At 39.5% G+C, this 17,718-nt stretch overlaps 1 protein-coding gene across 3 annotated transcripts in view; it reads right to left on the bottom strand.

Moving 5' to 3' along the window:
- MARCHF1 (membrane associated ring-CH-type finger 1) overlaps positions 1 to 17,718 on the bottom strand; it is a 302,013-nt gene that overhangs the window by 163,040 nt on the left and 121,255 nt on the right. For all 3 annotated transcript variants that reach the window (XM_075612191.1, XM_075612201.1, XM_075612183.1), the window contains one exon: positions 8,369 to 8,549. In XM_075612191.1, the coding sequence (XP_075468306.1) occupies positions 8,369 to 8,549 (181 nt within the window). The remainder of the gene's footprint in view (positions 1 to 8,368; positions 8,550 to 17,718) is intronic.

Here is a 17,718-nt window from a genome sequence, read left to right as displayed (position 1 = left end):
AGATTTGGATTATGGGAAAAATATTAATTTAATGTCAAACATAAAATCGCGTAATCAGGAGCTTTATCTTGCTTTCTCTGTAAGTATTTATGCCTTTTGCAATATATTTAGAAACAATATTGATAATAACAATGTTACTTATGAAGACTGGGACAGACAATAAATCATGTTTTACAAGTATGTACTGATATATGAAATAAACCTTTACACATTACATCTGTATTGTGAAATATAATCTGGACCTAATATGTGATCATACATGATCTATTAATTACCGTATTTCCTCGATTGTAAGACGTAGGTTTTTTCCCTTTTTCACATGGCTGAAATAGGACTGCGTCTTACAATCGATGTACTGAAAAAAAAAACAGCCAGGGGGCGCTGCTAGAGATGCCTGTTGGTTTTCTGTGTGCAGCAAAAATGTCTGCGATCACGGCTCCCCTCCTCCCCCTCGTGCAGAGAGATATGCTGGAGATGCAGCCGGTCTTCTGTGTTCTGCAAACAGCATAGCTGCGATCACAGCCCCCCCTTCCCGCAGAGAGATCACGCCCCCCCCCAACCCCTCCATGAGGTGCAGAGTTGAGAGGAGATGCCGGGGACAGGGCTCTGTCTTCACAGCAGCCGGACACAGCCAGCAGACACTCTCCTCCCCCCTGTCAAATCTCTGTGTGAGCTGCACGTGCAGAAGGAGGTGTGTATCTGTGTGTGTGTGTGTGTGTGTGTGTCTGTGTGTCTGTATCTCTGTGTGTGTGTACAGTATCTCTGTGTGTTTGTGTATATCTGTGTGTGTGTCTGTCTGTCTCTTTGTGTCCTTCCATTCTCTCCCTCTCCCCTTCCCTCCTATCTCTCTCTCCCTCTCCCCCTATCTCTGTCCCCCCTTCCCCTATCTCTCTCCCCCATCTCTCTCCCAACTTCCCCTTATCCCTCTACCCCCTATCTCTCCCCCCTTCCCCCTTTCTCTCTCCCCCTTCCCCCTATCCCCCTTCCCCCTATCCCTCTCCCCCCTATCTCTCCCCCCCTTCCCCTACCTCTCTCCCCCTTCTCCTTATCCCTCTCCCCACTTCCCCCTATCCCTCTCCCCCTTCCCCCTATCCCTGCCCCCCTTCCCCCTATCCCTCTCCCCTTCCCCTATCCCTCTCCCCTATCTCTCTCCCCCTTCCCACTATTCTCCCCCCTTCCCTCCATTCTCCCCCCTTCCCTCCCTCCCTTCCCTCCATTCTCCCCCTTCCCTACCGCTCTCCCCCTTCTCCCTATCCCTCTCCCCCCTTCCCCCTATCCCTCTCCCCCTTCCCCCTATCCCTGTCCCCCTTCCCCCTATCCCTCTCCTCTATCTCTCTCCCCTATCTCTCCCCCCTTCCCCCTATCTCTCTCCCACCTTCCCCCTATCCCTCTCCCCCTTCCCCCTATCCCTGTCCACCATATCTCTCTCCCCCCTATCTCTCTCCCCCCTTCCCCTACCTCTCTCCCCCTTCTCCCTAACCCTCTCCCTCCTTCCCCCTATCCCTCTCCCTCCTTCCCCCTATCCCTGCCCCCCTTCCCCCTATCCCTCTCCCCTATCTCTCTCCCCTATCTCTCTCCCCCTTCCCACTATTCTCCCCCTTCCCTCCATTCTCCCCCCTTCCCTCCCTCCCTTCCCTCCATTCTCCCCCCTTCCCTACCTTTCTCCCCCTTCTCCCTATCCCTATCCCCCCTTCCCCCTATCCCTCTCCCCCCTTCCCCTATCCCTGTCCCCCTTCCCCCTATCCTCTCCTCTATCTCTCTCCCCCTTCCCACTATTATCCCCCCCTTCCCTCCATTCTCCCCCCTTCTCTCCCCCCTCTCCATCTCTCTCTCCCCCCCTCTCCCTCTCCCCCCCCTCTCCCTCTCTCTCTTCCGTCCTATCTCCCCCCCCCCCCCCCAAAAAAAAAATCTGCACATTTAATATAGTGGGGGTTTTTTCCCCAATTTTTTTTTATTAAATCAAGGGTGCGTCCTAGAATTGATGGCATCTTAGAATCTAGGAAATAGGGTATACTGGAATCGTGTCCTCTTATTCTTAATTCATGACAATGGATAGAAAAAACTTAGCAGAGTATAGTACATTTAGATGGAAGACATTTAGAAAGAACATTCAAATGTACAGTAGTATTAGGTTACAGTACAGCATCTGTGTAATTCAGTGTGATTTCAAATGAGGTCCAGTTTATATTTAAGGGTGTTAACCCAACTGAATCTTATTAACTGTTATACTGCTAAAGAGTAGAGTCAGTTCAGATGGTGGTACAGTATCTCTCTTCCAACATGTATAATATACCCAACAGGCAACTTCCTAAACTGGAACTAGTTAATAAGTAGAGACTAATAGTAGCGATAGGTCACTTTGTGGTATCCATAGGTCTATACATATACATTTTGTGTGTGTGTATATATATATAGCTCAACCCCGTTATAGCGTGATCCGCTACAATGCGGATCGCTTATAACGCGGTGTTAGCGCGGCTTCCATTTTTTTTTTAATTTAATTTTTTGGGGGGAAAACTTCCAGGACTTGTCATGTACACACACACACACACACACACACACACACACACACACACACACACACACACACACACACACACACACACACACACACACACACACACACACACACACACACCTTTCTACTCGTTGGAATGGTCAGATTGTCCTTTTACTCAAGATGTACCTAGAACTCCTTTAAACACAAAGCACTCTAAAATAAATGACCCATTTTACACAGCATTTCAGAAGAAAGGCAATAAAACACACTATACTCTGAAATGATTAAACCATTTTAAAGAGGAACTAAACACATTTTACTGTCAAATTAATTAAGCATTTTACACTGCCTTGACTCCAGATCCTCTTCTGCTCCAGTGCATGTCCACTCACAAGTCAGAAAGATTTCCCCCCTTATGGATCTCTAATGGCTGGCTATGTGTTATGCGTTAAGTAAAATTCATAAAATCCCATGAAAAATTATGACACATTTAAAAAGTGCTTGGTATTTTTTTTCGGTTTTTCTACATCCATCAGTACTACAGATTAAAGTTCTCACTGTGAACAACTCTCTGCAGAGAACACAATGACAATCTAATAACATGCAGTGCACTTCTAACAATTCTCAGCCTTTTGAAAAGTTTAGAGTCCATATGAATACATACTCTGGCTCTGCATGTTTCTGCCACATAACAGAAGAGAAGACCAAGTAAACTGTACTGCATAGAATCTTTTTGAGAAGAAATACAGGCATACCCCGCTTTAAGGACACTCACTTTAAGTACACTCGCGAGTAAGTACATATCACCCAATAGGGAAACGGCAGCTCACGCATGCGCCTGTCAGCACGTCCTGAACAGTAATACCGGCTCCCTACCTGTAACGAAGCTGTGCGCAAGCGGGGAGAGTATAGAGCCTGTTACACATGCGTTATTTACATCCGTTATGCACGTATATGACGATTGCAGTACAGTACATGCATCAATAAGTGGGAAAAAAGGGAGTGCTTCATTTTAAGTACATTTTCACTTTACATACATGCTCCGGTCCCATTGCGTACGTTAATACGGGGTATGCCTGTAAATGATTAGCTATTTCCACAAACTAGTTGCTATTGAATTAAAATGATGGCGTGTAGACAGACTGTAGTTTCAATTGGCCCCATAATCACCTGCGTGGGGGTGCCGTCGGGTTCCCTGATAGCGGCGGCCATTTTTTCTCCCTCTCTATTCAAAGCTTTATTGCTACCTACATACTGAGACAGACAGACACACAGAGACAGACACACCACCACCAACCCCCCCCCCCTGCGCAATGGCTGACCCGTGGTGTCAGATCCCCAGCACGCTGCTATGGGTAAGTCTGCGTGGGGGTGCAGATGGGTCACCTGATCGCGGCGGCAAATTTTTTCTCCCAACCCCGTTTATAACATGGTAGTATCGGGTGGACCCCGAGCACCGTGTTATAACGGGGTTCAGATATACTGTATGTATATATATATATATATATATATATATATAGCAAATAAACAAGAACAATAGGCACTCCGTCGGGAAATTCAAGATGATGGGTGCAAATCCTGTAGAGAATAAATAGGCAATACGATACCGTGTTTGAGACGAATATCAAGAGGCAGCACTCCAAAAGATGGTCAAAAAAGCTTTGTATTACTGCACCGACACACTTTATTCGAGCAAATACCCAGTATGTACCTGGCAGATACCTGGAATGCGCCGCTCCTCACCTCTGACAAGCCCCGTTGCGTTTGCCTTCCCAGCCTGGGTTCATGCCTGGCTGACGGGCGGCTGATCTGTTAAATGATAATGATTAGGATTTAATAGTCTGCAATGCTTCGCGTGTCTACCAGATGGCATAAATTCATGAATTGTAATGCAGTATATATACATATACTGTGCAGTATTGCAGCCAGGGGGAATAAAATGCTTCAATCCCTGCATGGAAAATACCTCAATGCACTCGGGCAGAAAACAGTCACAAACCTCAATACACCCGGGTATACCCGAATTCGTGGGACTAGCCGAGCTCGAATAAAGTGTGTCGCCAGTGTATCAAGACATCATAACCAACGTTTCGGTCCTACATGCGGGACCTTTCTCAAGGTGATGTGATATGATACTCATCATATATATAATCATTCATTGTAACATCGCCGGAAGAAGAGATCAGTGTATCCCGAAAGCTCACGCAAATTAAAGCATTTAGTTAGCCACAGAACGGTATCGTCTATTCATTTTTGATTATTAAAGCTCGGCTAACACAATACAAATACCTCTACATATCGCTGCGGCCATTTTTTTCTCCCAATCCCAGTTTGAGGGAACGTCATTACGTCACTATGACGTCACGCATGCGCACGAGGAGGTCGCTCTGAGTGCGAAGTGTTATTGCGGCCATTCGAATACAGGAGGCAGTCTCTGGGACTTTTAACAGACGGATTTTCACTTTCTGAAAGCACCTCTGGTTCCCTGCAATAGCTACATCATCTCTACAGCCCTGAAGGAGCTTCGAACTGTGGACTATTGACGCAGAGCAACCGGATGGTGGTGATATAATTTACAAATTGCCTGAATTGTTTTTACCCTTGTGAGTGCATTTCCTCCCCCCCTCCTTCCTTCTATACCAGTAAATGTAAATTTTACGCTATGGGGCGTGCGCTCTCTCTTCTTTTTCACACACACACACATATATATATATATAAGCCTATAGGGAACCATGTTAAAAATGGTTATTGAGGCAAAAAGTGACACTGTGTGCTCATTTGCATGTCATTTCCCAGAATCCCTTGCTGCAGTGGAAGTGCTGTATGCTGGGTGACAATGGGGAAAGGCGGGGTTGCAGACCTGCCTAAGACATGCAGATGAGCATACAGTTATATTTGCATATATATATATATATATATATATATATATATATATATATAACAGAAACAAATCACTCAAGTGATCCAATATACAACCAGTAAAACACAGCAACTGAAGAAAAAGGTGATTTATTGGTCCATACTGTATACAAAAAAAGCCTGACATTTCGGGGACCTTTCTCAAGGGTAATATTACCACTAAGAACATTATATAGCAAAATAAATCCATTTTAACACATTTTATAGCAAAAAGGAGGGGTGGGGGGAGCGAGTCAGTTTTTCTGAACAGCACAGGTGAATGACATTCAGTGTGAACGGTAATAGGAAATATATGGAGGACCGACATGGACTTAGCAGCAGAAATAATGAATATCAAAACAGTGATCTTCAATATCTAATGAAAAACAGAGACAAGCTGACAAAGATCATTCACATAGCTAATTAATTAACCATATCAAACATAATCAAAAAGGCTGCACCTTGCTGCTCACCTAATTAATTGACAAAATACCCAAAAAACATCAAAACGGAATCCATCTATTATATTGTTAAATTCAATTGGTAAATTCCCAAGTTAATGAAACAGGCCAAGCTGTAGCAACATTGTGGCTGTTGTATTAAGGAAGTGAATTCTACAGCAATTAGTAAAGTGTTCTAGGATGAAGCCAGCATTTAAAAAAATAGACTGAGAAGTTCCCATAATAATAAACCAACAATATAAAATGTAAAAAATAATAATAATAGTGACCAGAAATAGAATCCAGGATATAAATTTGCCACAACAAAGGAGTATACAAGTAGCATTAGGGAAATGTTAAAGGTTCAATACATTAACAAACCAGCATTTGCCACAGCCTGGGAGCAGTAACACAACTATCAAATAAATCACCACAAGCCGTATGAAAAAAGAACTTATGGCTGATATATGGAAAAAAGCAATATAATAGCTTTCTGTAAAATATTTTACATAAAGAAAGAGATAAAATAAATAAAAATAAATTATAATATTCAGTGTGCACCTGGCTAAGATTACACTCGGGAGTAAAATTACAGAGTCACTGGAAAAGAGTAACAGTGTCCTTCAATGAAAAATGCACGAATGGAGCACACCCTGGGACAAGTAAAACCTAACAAATCGTGCAAGCTATTAAAATGAGGGTAAACACTGTGAAAATAAAATAACAAACAAGTGTAAACATACAATCGTGCTCAGACTAAAAATCAGGAAGGAGGAGCAGGTCAAGGGTATCCGATAGAGTACCCTCAAGTAATGATTGAAGGGGCAATGAAAGTGTTGTCCTGAGTGACTGTAAAAGGCGACTACCTTAATAGTATATCTATGTGATCTATGCGTTAAAGAATTGTTTTCCTGTAAGGGCATTACTGTTTTTTTATCCTGAATTTTATTATAAGTAAACTTTATTACACTATTGTATGTCCCTGCGCCTTTCTCTCCTTTCTCTCCTTCTCTCAACAATGAATGGGAACCTTTTGAATAAAATCAATAGGAGAAGAAAGATGATATGGAGTGCATTTGCATTAGGAAGCTATAAGACAATATTTCAAGGGAACTTTTTCACTGTGACTCAAGAAGAACGTTTGCGACCTGTGTACTTGGCCTGGACTCATGTATGAATGTGAATCTTGGACCCTAAATGCGATGATAATTCATAAGCTTCAGACAACTTGAAGAAGTATGGAGAGTTGTATGCTGGGTACTACCCAAAGAGACAGTAAAGACTGAATGGGTTAAAAAACAAACACAAGTCTGTGACATCATCAGACGGATGAAGAAATTAAGTCAGACTTGGTTCAGTCAGAATGTACAGTATTTGTATTTTATCCTACACCATTTGTTTGGTTTCTGGTTACAAGCAGATACTTTGTTTGTCAATCTGGTGCTGTTTAAATTCTGTGTTTTTTTACTGTGTTTATTATCTGTTTCAATGTATGTCTGTCATCGGTACAGTACATTGTTTGCAATCTAAATATTATGGATTGCGGGCACTATTTTTTTGCCCCAGTTACAAATCAATCCTTCATTCAGTGTAACTCAGCATTTACAATGTACAGTATTATATTATTAAGGTAAATAACATATTATCTCTTACTGTGCATGCAATGTCTTGTATATAATGTATAACCTTGCTTACTTAATGTAAGTATGTCTTTGTAATCATGTATCTGTCATCATAACTCTGTCCCAGGACATACTTGAAAACGAGAGGTAACTCTCAACTCTTTACTTCCTGGTAAAACATTTTATAAATAAATAAAATAAGGTAACATGATCTATTGTTACAGTTTACAGCTCAAAAGGCTAGGAATATTGGCAACATAGTATCACGAACAGTAAAGTGTTACAAGCATCTTGCACTGCTGGGGAGGTGGGCTAACGCCTGCTATAGAAATCAAAAGATGCTCAGTATATTGAAACGAATTAAAAATGGCATTAAGAGTTGAATTTAAAAACAAAAAAAGGTAGTAAATATTATCTAATACTAAAAAAAACACATATAGGATATTGCTTGGATTGCTCCTTTAACTTAAAAAAGTTAAATAATTTCAAAAGATGTGGCAAGAAACAACTAATGATGAGTGCTTTGCCTGGTGGTCTCGTTGTAAATAATGATTGGGTTTTGGTTCTAAAAATCTTCAGGGTTTTGTATTTGCTTTGGAATTCAAGTTCCTGTTTTCACACAACTGCTATTGCCCATCTCTAGAAATAAATATCGGCCCATATTTCATTCTGTATGATACCCTGTATGTCATAAAAACCATAAGTTTTAAGAGGAGCAAGATTATTCAGGAAACTATCATTTTAAATAAATAACCGCCATTAATACATGTTATGTAAAAAATGTATAAATAAAACCTAACATGTTTTATGTCATAAAACATGTATATGTCTTAAGCCTTTCAATGAAATCTGAACATGGTCACATTTTAATAATAACTATAAAATACAGTAGTTGTCTCACACCTTACCTTCCGCATAGGTTTCAGTTTGGTTTCCATTACAAAGTCATACTTGCAGAGTTCACAGCATCGTGTGTCTGAACTCTTAATCCATTGATGTAGACAAGTTTGATGTACAAATCTCAGAGTTCCAGTGCAATGACATGGTGTAATTAGGGGAGATTCATCATCTCCCTCACAGTGACAGATCCTGAAAATAATCATACGCATTACTAGGGAATTCTAGACAGAAAACAATAAGTATATCTTTATAGACATAGCAACCCCTGTGAAATGTTTCACTGCAAACTATATGTCATACTTTAAGTTGATTACCGCTGAATCATGATAATTTATATCATGATATGACATTGAACATTTAATAGCGGACGGGTCAACACTAACCAGAATGATGCCACCAACATGCTCAACAAGCTGTAACACTAGGAGTATTCCCTAAATCCCAGAAGCATTTCATTCGCTTAATACATTCTTACCCTGGAATCCAAACTGTATTTACCGTGTACTGTAGTTGAAACAGAAACATTATTGAGCATATTCAATTGATGTGACAATCTCAGAAGATATAATTCACAGACTGAACAAATATGTACTGTATTTTATATCTACAAAAAATAACTATATATTGGATTTTGTACTGCAAATTTTATGTACATAATTAACATTCATTCTTACTGTAGATTCAAATGCAAAGTCTGACACAAAGTTAGGCTCATACTCCAAGCTATTTTTTGGTCTGAATCCTTCTAATACTCAATTGCTTTGCTTTACAGTACCTGGCGTAGAGTTTTCCTTACTGTACCCCATTAGTTAGCTCCAGTAGCTAGGTAAGTTTTGTTAGTATAATAAAAACAAAATGCTTACTGTACAATTAACAACACCACAACTGTAAACATCAGCATATACAGTACAAAGATTGCTATGCTAGTCTACATTTCACAATACATAAAACAGATTTCAGAATATTTCAATTACCAAACTTTTTATATTTAGAGTTATGAAGGGAAGTTATATAAGGGAAATACATGTAAGAGGTAACTTAAGGGGACTATATACATTACTGTGTGTGTGTGTGTGTGTGTTTATATATATATATATATATATATATATTTAAAAAAATTATATAGTTTCGTAGCAACTATAAAGGCCACTTCATCAGGGTAATTCATTCCCTGATGAAGTGGCCTTTATAGATGCTACAAAACTAGTTGGAATTATACTTTTATTGATTTACTAGTACCCTTAGTATTCTATCACTTTGCTGGTTAAGTGAAGCTGGTGTGGGAGGCAGAGCTGACCCTGATCGGTGAGACTGTCCCTCTACCAGCTACTCCTAAACGGAGCTTGGGACTTATCTACCTGGATTACGTGGAAGCCTAAAGGGAACCCTCCGCTTCTAAAGAGCCCAGCAGATGAAAGCACAGCCTGATATGACTGCAGATTCCTCACATTAGGTGATCCGCTGCAGCCTTCTCCTGTGTCCTGCTACCTGAGTGGTAACAACTGTCATAGTTACAGTTACATGCCTGTTTTACCTTTATCTGATGTACGCAGAACCTTGAATTACTTTTTAATATAAATTGTTCATTCTTACTTCACCATGAGCGTTGTGCGCTGTTTTGTATTTTGTTTTGTCTAGCTTCAGGGTCTTGGACCACCCTATCACAGCAGCAGACGCTCCTTATTGGTAACCTAGTTACTTATACTCACTTGGGTATTAAGTGGTTAATGCACTTTATTTCAATTCACTCTGTTTATTCATTATAGTTGCGCATTTGTACTGTGCTTTTCTTTTGTTTCAAGCAGTCATTGCCTGCAAAGGATTCTCGACAAAGTATTACAAAAGAACATTTTATTTATGATTGTGTTAATTTGTCCAATTACATTTGAGCTCCTGAAATAAGGTGACTGTGTATGAAAATGGTTGCAATTACTAAACATTTCATACAATATTTTTGTTCAACCACTTGAATTAAAGCTGAAAGTCTGCACTTCTATTGCATCTCGGTTGTTTTATTTCAAATCCACTGTGGTGGTGTACAGAGCCAAAATTACGAAAATTGTATCAGTGTCCAATTATTTCCAGACCTAACTGTATAAGACATCCTGCATCAACTTAACCATGAAATTTGTCCCTTGGCCTGTTAACATTACCTGGGGAAGTCCGACCCATGAGAACCGCTCCAGGAACTTGTTATCCACCTGCTTAGCCGTTGCTGCCCTCAGGGGGAACACCTCGGGTATCTGGTAGCATAGTTGACTATCACCAGAATTAACCTGTGTCCCATCGCAGAGGGTTTCAGGGGTCCTAACAGGTCTACCCCAAGCCTCTCAAAGGGGACCAAGACCAACGGAAGAGGAACCAAGAGAGCCATTTTTTTGTCCCTTTGGGCTGGTTAGCTGGCATTCAGGACATATTTGGCAATATCATTATGCCAATAGAACCGGGGTGAGGTACGGCCAAATGTTTTGTCTCTACCAAGGTGACCACCCCAAGGGAGAGTATGTGCTAGGGTAAACACGGCTTTAACAAACAACTTAGGGTCCAAGAGTTTGCTGGTGACCTGCCCTGTTTGTATATGCTTGTTTACCCTATACAGAATATAATTTAACAATTTGAAATGAGGGAATATCCTTACACCTTGGGTATCCAATACACTGTCAATGATTTTAACCACCTTTTCATATTGTATATCAAGGACCAAGTCTTCCCTCTGCCTCTGGCAAAAATCAGTACTCCCATAAATCTGTACTCCCATAAATCTGCAGGCTCTATCAGTCCTTTCTCTAGATCAAAATACTGTAAATACAAATATAGGATAAGTAACTGTTGTCTAAGTTTAGCATAGGTTAAACTTGATGGTAACCTCATTGCACATTGACATCTGCCACAGTGTGTGTATCAGTGGGGGGAAGATTTCTAAGCTGTGATGCAATTTAGAACGCCGGGTCGTTGTGCTCTGTAGTAATGATACGCGGTGCTAGTGTACTAGTTTGTCTTTAATCTAAATGCTATATGGTATAACCCATCCCTTATTCCCGTTAATTTCATATCATATGATATCCCATTTATTTAAATGTAGCCCAACACTTATTCCCTAAAAACTTCAGATGACAAAAAAGTATTTTTAAAGTATGAATTTTTTTAGTAGATTATAGTAAATGACAGTTTAAAGATAAATAATAAATACTTTGTATAATTTCACAATCTTCTTCCAAATAAACAATCTTCTTCAAATGACATCTTCTTCAGGCTTTCTCTTGTGTAGTTTCACCTGTAAAAGAAATGTAAGAATGTTATTTATTCATAATTAAGAAGAAATTTCCATGTATGCATGTACTATAGAACTTGTATGGAACGCATATGTATGTCTTTAATTTCTATGCAAGTGTGCTTTTATTGAACTTGTTTGAAACGCATATGCATGTCATTGAATTTCTGAGCATGCGCAGTACAGGTATTGAAAATTGAATGCATACATTATTTTCATTATCCATTATCTTTGTTGATGTTCAACAGCCTGTGGAAAATCTGCAAGAAAGCACGAAAACAAGGATTAAACAATGAATAAAATAATGCAAATACTTTTTTTTTTAAATAATACCGTTTTCTTAACCCAACATCTTCTTCTTGCTGTGTCTTTTACATGTTCAAATGTAAAATAATTGTGAGATTGTTATTTAGAGAAGAAATAGAAGCAGGAATAACTTTACTTTACAGTATCGCTGGATTTGTTCTTACACAAACATGTTGGTGATGCTCATCAGCTTACCCAATCTGTAAAATGGATGAAAACAAGAATTAAACAATGACTACAATAAATTACTGAATTAAAAACTTTTTTAAAAACTGTATTTATTCAATAAAAAACATTGAAAAATACCTGTATTTATTAAATTGATCAATTCTTAATCACTCAGATGACTCCAGCCCACAGTCCTCTGATGCCGTAAAAGTGCATGGATTGTGTCTTTCACGGCCTTGTATTGTGCTTCAGTGTATTGCTAATATAGTTAGTCTAAAATCGCTTTCTTGAAATTCTTAGGAATCGCCTTCTTACCTCTGGAGCTGTCATAGTTGACTTGTTTGGACCACTGGGAATATTGCTCAAAAGTTACATGTTTTGGAAGATTAGTTTGGCATATCGATTCAGCTATCCTCCTCAGTTAGCAAGATATCTTGCCAAAGCATCTGCTGGTATTAAATAAAGCTGTATGTCACTTTCTACATTCCCATTCCCATGGATCTTCTCTGGTCTTCGCCCTGTGGAGCCACAGGTGTGCTTTGGAAAGCAAGTACAGGTAACTGCTCTGGGATGACACTTCACTGAAGGTCTGTTCCTGCATCATGGGGGCTCATAGCCACAATTTCGTCCTCATCTTGGATGTTGGGCACCCGCTGGGTATGGCATGGAGACATGGGGGGTATTCCTCCAGACATCTTGCTCTCCTGCTACCATTGGCCCAGAATAGAAAAGAGACCTGCAATGTCCCTCGCCAAAAATCAGGTTTATTAATTCCTCCAGTTTGTACTGTCTGTCCTGTCTCTGTTCTGGATGTGGTGGCACAGATGTACATGCGTCTTGTACCGGGTGATCATAATCAGACATTGCAAATTCACTTGACATTGCCAAGTTGCGTCTGACCAGGTTGCCAGATTCATCTAGTCTGCTATATGACACTTTGTTTTGGGATTAATCCAATTTCGACTGAGATGGGTCCGGGGTAATGTGATCTGGGTCTGAGGTGAGGTGAGCTAGGTCTGAGGTGGGCTGAGCTGGTTTTGAGGCAAGGTGAGCTTGATCCGAGTTGGGCTTAGCAGGCTACGATTTGATGGGAGCAGTGTCTGGAGCTGGGAGCGATGGAGGTTGGTGTAACTTGTATGGTAGCAGATGGATACTTGAATCGCAAGGTTTTGGGCCATCTTCTTTTTCCACATCGGTCCCGAATTCTTCATCTTTGCCGTTTTGGGTGCTGCTTTGTTTTCTTTTCCCACTTTAGCCATTTCGTTTTTGAGAGTCTCAGGTACAGTTGGTTCAACATGCACCCTTCACTTTCTTAGGCTCTTCACTGGTACAGCCACAGTAAGCAGGTTCTTTCATCCATAGAAGTTGGATCTATCCATCATTCAAGCTAAGATATCTGAAAGCACAAGAGTACAAGAGTTAGCTCTTATCAAGATCAGTAAGTATGGCAATACAATTTATGTGAGATTTTGTGTACAGTACCACTGACTTCACCGGAGCAGCAATTGGCACAATGTGTTCATGATGGGTGGGGATCAGTTGGTGATTGGTTGTCTACTTTTGCAAGGTATCAAAAGTAGGTGTATACCTGTACCTGTCACTTTACCTGGACCTTTGGAAGTGTGAGGTAAAGTGCTGTACTGTTGTACCTAAAGTATAAATACAGTACATAAAGTTTAATGTCTGTTTACCTAACCTATAGCATGTTTATTATTATGTAGAAAATGGAAGTACTATACTGCAACATACTGGGGGGGGGGGGGCGGAAGGGGGAGGATTGCCTGAAAGAGAATGTATTTATATCCTTATAACCCTCATAGTAGAAAGTTATGTATGTATGTCTTTATTTATATAGCGCCTTTAATGTACATAGCCCTTCACAACAGTGATACACGCGACAATCTTATAAATAACAAATATTACAAATAACACATAATGGGAAGAAGTGCTTCAGACATAAAAGTAACATTTAGGAAAAGGAGTCCATGCTCCGAAGAGCTTACATTCTGATCATAATTTATTTAACCTATGTTTTCTTATTAATGCAGAGTGTTTCCCATGATGAGGGATATTATCAAAATAAAAAGAATAGACCAAGCACGTGCATCGATTGAGAGTGAAGTAAGTTTTGATGTGATGATGTTATGTTTTCGGCCCTGGAAAGATTTTCCCCTATGGCAATCAGGAAAAAAATTGTTTAGCCCTGAAACATTGGCAAAAGCATCCACTCAAGCTTTACTGTACGTGTGGGGGGAAATCTCTATACTTGGACCAGCACCATAGTTGTATTTGAAGGTATGTTCACTGAATAACAGTATATTTGTTTAACAGTAGTATTCTAGTACTAAATGTATCTATGTCCCTCTATAACAATGTAATATTAGTTTTTTTATCCAGGACCCATGGTAAAAGTGTATTTCCAGAAGGCTATTATCTCCCTGTATCTCCACCATACATTTGACATTACTTCATAATATCTTTATTTCATATAGCGCATTTCTCCCAGTGGAGTTACAATTACAGTATAGTGCACGGTTAACAGCACATAGGAATTTTTACAGACTCCATCCCTGCCCAGATGAGCTAACAATCTATGTTTTGTGTCTGGGGCACAGACATAGAGTAACTTATTCAAGATCACAAGGATCTGACACCAGGAATTGAACTAGGTTCCCCTGATTCAAACCGAGTCGTCATTTACAGAGCCAGTGTCTTTACTTACTGGGCCACTCATTCTCCCGGTCACTGGTTCTTCCAAGATAACAACCCAAAACATAGTGCCTCTTCTACCTTTATTAAGGATTGTGGAATCAACTGGGTCAGAACACAACCAGAGTAAGTACTGTAGCTGTTTTGAGCAGTAGTATAGTATTAACTGTACTGTACAGCTGTGTGTGCCTGCTTTATTGTTGTCCATAACCATACTGTCTTTGTCTCTATATTTGCAAATCCCCTGATTTGAACCCTATAGAATTGGTGTGTCATGTAATTAAACATCATCTGAGGAAATTGTCAAGTCAGCAAACAAAGAAGAACTGAAGAAGGGAATTCTAGATTATGGTAATGAGTCTCTAAGTGTTAAAATTTGCAGTAATTATATAAATCCTATAAATAATGTCTTACCGGTTGTTTTAGAATGGCTATACGAATGTGATTATAATATAAAAAAATAATTGTATTATAAACTAAAAAATGTTCTACTATTTTGTACTCTTCCAGATATAAATTTCTGTAGTGGCAGACACAATTTGTGAACATCTTGATCATGTTTGTCTGTTGTTTACCAAAAGGTGAGCTAATCTTTCTGGCTTTGAACAATGTATCACTCAATCAGTGAGTCATTGGTATGGAGCAGAAATCCTGTTGCAAACATCACCCCTTGCTTAGCACTAAGCACAGACACTCTGGGGGAGGATCACATGAATGATTAATAAATAGCTTAGTTAATAGCTTAATGTATAAAAATACAATAATGTATTGTTTTCCTTTTTGGTAGCAGCAGACACGTATCAGCCGCTGATGGAATGTGAACAATGTTTTGCAGTTCCAATGTTTTTATTTCAGTGAAACTCTGATAGCATAAAAGTATTATAATGTATATGTCTCTATGTGCCTACTCTGTTTAAAATTTAAAAAAAGCTGAAAATATTACACCGAGTCACTTTGCCTACACTTCCTATACTTCAAAACCTAAAGAAATAAAGGCTTTCTTTATAAAGGATCACACAAGGTGTGTGTATGCTTTGTCTATGAATTAAAATTTCAGAGGAGGGCTGCGGGCTTGTCTTCAAATGAACAAAAGGCTGAAAAATCAGACCATAGACACTGGTATTTCGTTGGGAGCATTTTTGTTTGCTACAATGGAAGCAGGGCGTGGGAAAGGGAGGACTGTTTTGTCTATCTATAGTGTAGGCAAGTTGTGGCAGTATTATTGTCAAATCCTACATAATTCAATAAATGTAAATATTACAAATCAAACAGCCCATTGCATTTACAATGCAGTTACTGGACAATGTTTTTATTTCAGTGAAACGCCCATAGTATAAAAGTATAATATGTATATGGCTCTATGTGCCTATTCTGATTAAAAAAAAATAAAAAGTAGAAAATATTAATAAAATAGAAGATAGTAGCAAAAAGTTGAAAATTGTATTAGTTATTAGACTTCAATCAATATCTTCTTCTAGCTGTCTCCTGTATAGTTTCATCCTGGAAAATAATTGTGAAATTGTTACTTATTAATAAACAAGAATAAATAAATGCTTAAACTACACTTTCTATATGCATGCATATGCAGGTCTTTGAATGTAGGCGCATGCATGTTCCATGGAATGAATAGGTGGGTCATTTAATGTAGGTGCATGCGTGTTCTATGGAACACAAATGCGGGTCTTTTAGGAATGAGACTTCTACTGCATGCAAACTTGCGCATGCACATTTACTTTGATTATCCACAGGCAGAGGCTGAAAATTGGATGGCAGCAACCAGTTGTAGAACTTGTATGAGTTAATGAAAGAGGTGTGCTGCACGCCGTTATTGGACTCGATAATATTGTTTGGATGTAGGTTCATCTCATTTACATAGTCGGTTGGTCTTGGGGCAGGTACTCGGGTGGGAGCAGTTCGGAGTGATTGGTACCGAAAGGTCTATCACATTCTCCTTCAAAAGCTGCCATAACTAAACATACCCATTCATAGATGTCAGATAGAGTTGTCCATGTATCTCTACTGTCTTGAATAGCACAATATATCATATATGCACAACTGCAGGCCTGTTTAAATTTAGAAAGTGCAATTTTCATGCCATGTACAAACGGACTGAGATAAATGTGGTTATATATAGTGATTTGAGTAAAGTGTGATACTGCTACAGTAGCGAATTACAAGGTCATTAAACAAAGAAAGGAGTGGTTAAAGTGAGACATGCGTACATTGTATCTTGTCTTGAGACACCTGTGGGGTTTCTACTGTAGCATTCAAAGCCACATATATTTAGTGCACCACCTGACAGCCATGTACTGAACTGCAATACCATAAATAACAACACAAATAATTATTGTGGCTGACCGTAGATGAGCGCAGGTGAGCCGCGACTCAGTTGCGGGCGAGACACAGGCAACAAAGTGTCCATGCAGATGTCATCTTGCACCTTTTCGAGGTCACACAAGCAGTAAATCTTAATACTTCTGTATTGAGGCATTTGGATTCTTCACCGAAAAATCTGCATTGTGAATTAAACAGAGACCCGCTACACAACAGCTAAATGTCAAATGTGAGTTTATGTATGGCACTTTATTTATATAAAAAAAAATATTTTTTTCTGTTCCCTTTCTTTTTGCATCCACACTTTTTTTGTTTTTTTAACCCTATCAATAATGTCTACCTGATCTGCAATGTGCCAAGCACCCGGAACCAACAAACTGTTGGGATCATGCGGTCACAGCATAATTGTAAAGGCAGGTATAGAAAAGGAAGTCCGAGGAGGAATATTCCAATTTTTGGAACAATTAAAGAACGGGTAAAATAGTGGCATGCAAAAAATTGAACAGAAGAAATACCGTATTTCCTCAATTGTAAGCCGCAGCATCGATTTGGCCCTTACGAGGAAAATTA

Source organism: Ascaphus truei, chromosome 1, assembly GCF_040206685.1.
Source record: "Ascaphus truei isolate aAscTru1 chromosome 1, aAscTru1.hap1, whole genome shotgun sequence".
Taxonomy (NCBI): Eukaryota; Metazoa; Chordata; class Amphibia; order Anura; family Ascaphidae; genus Ascaphus; species Ascaphus truei.
This window is presented reverse-complemented; position numbering and strand designations above follow the sequence as displayed.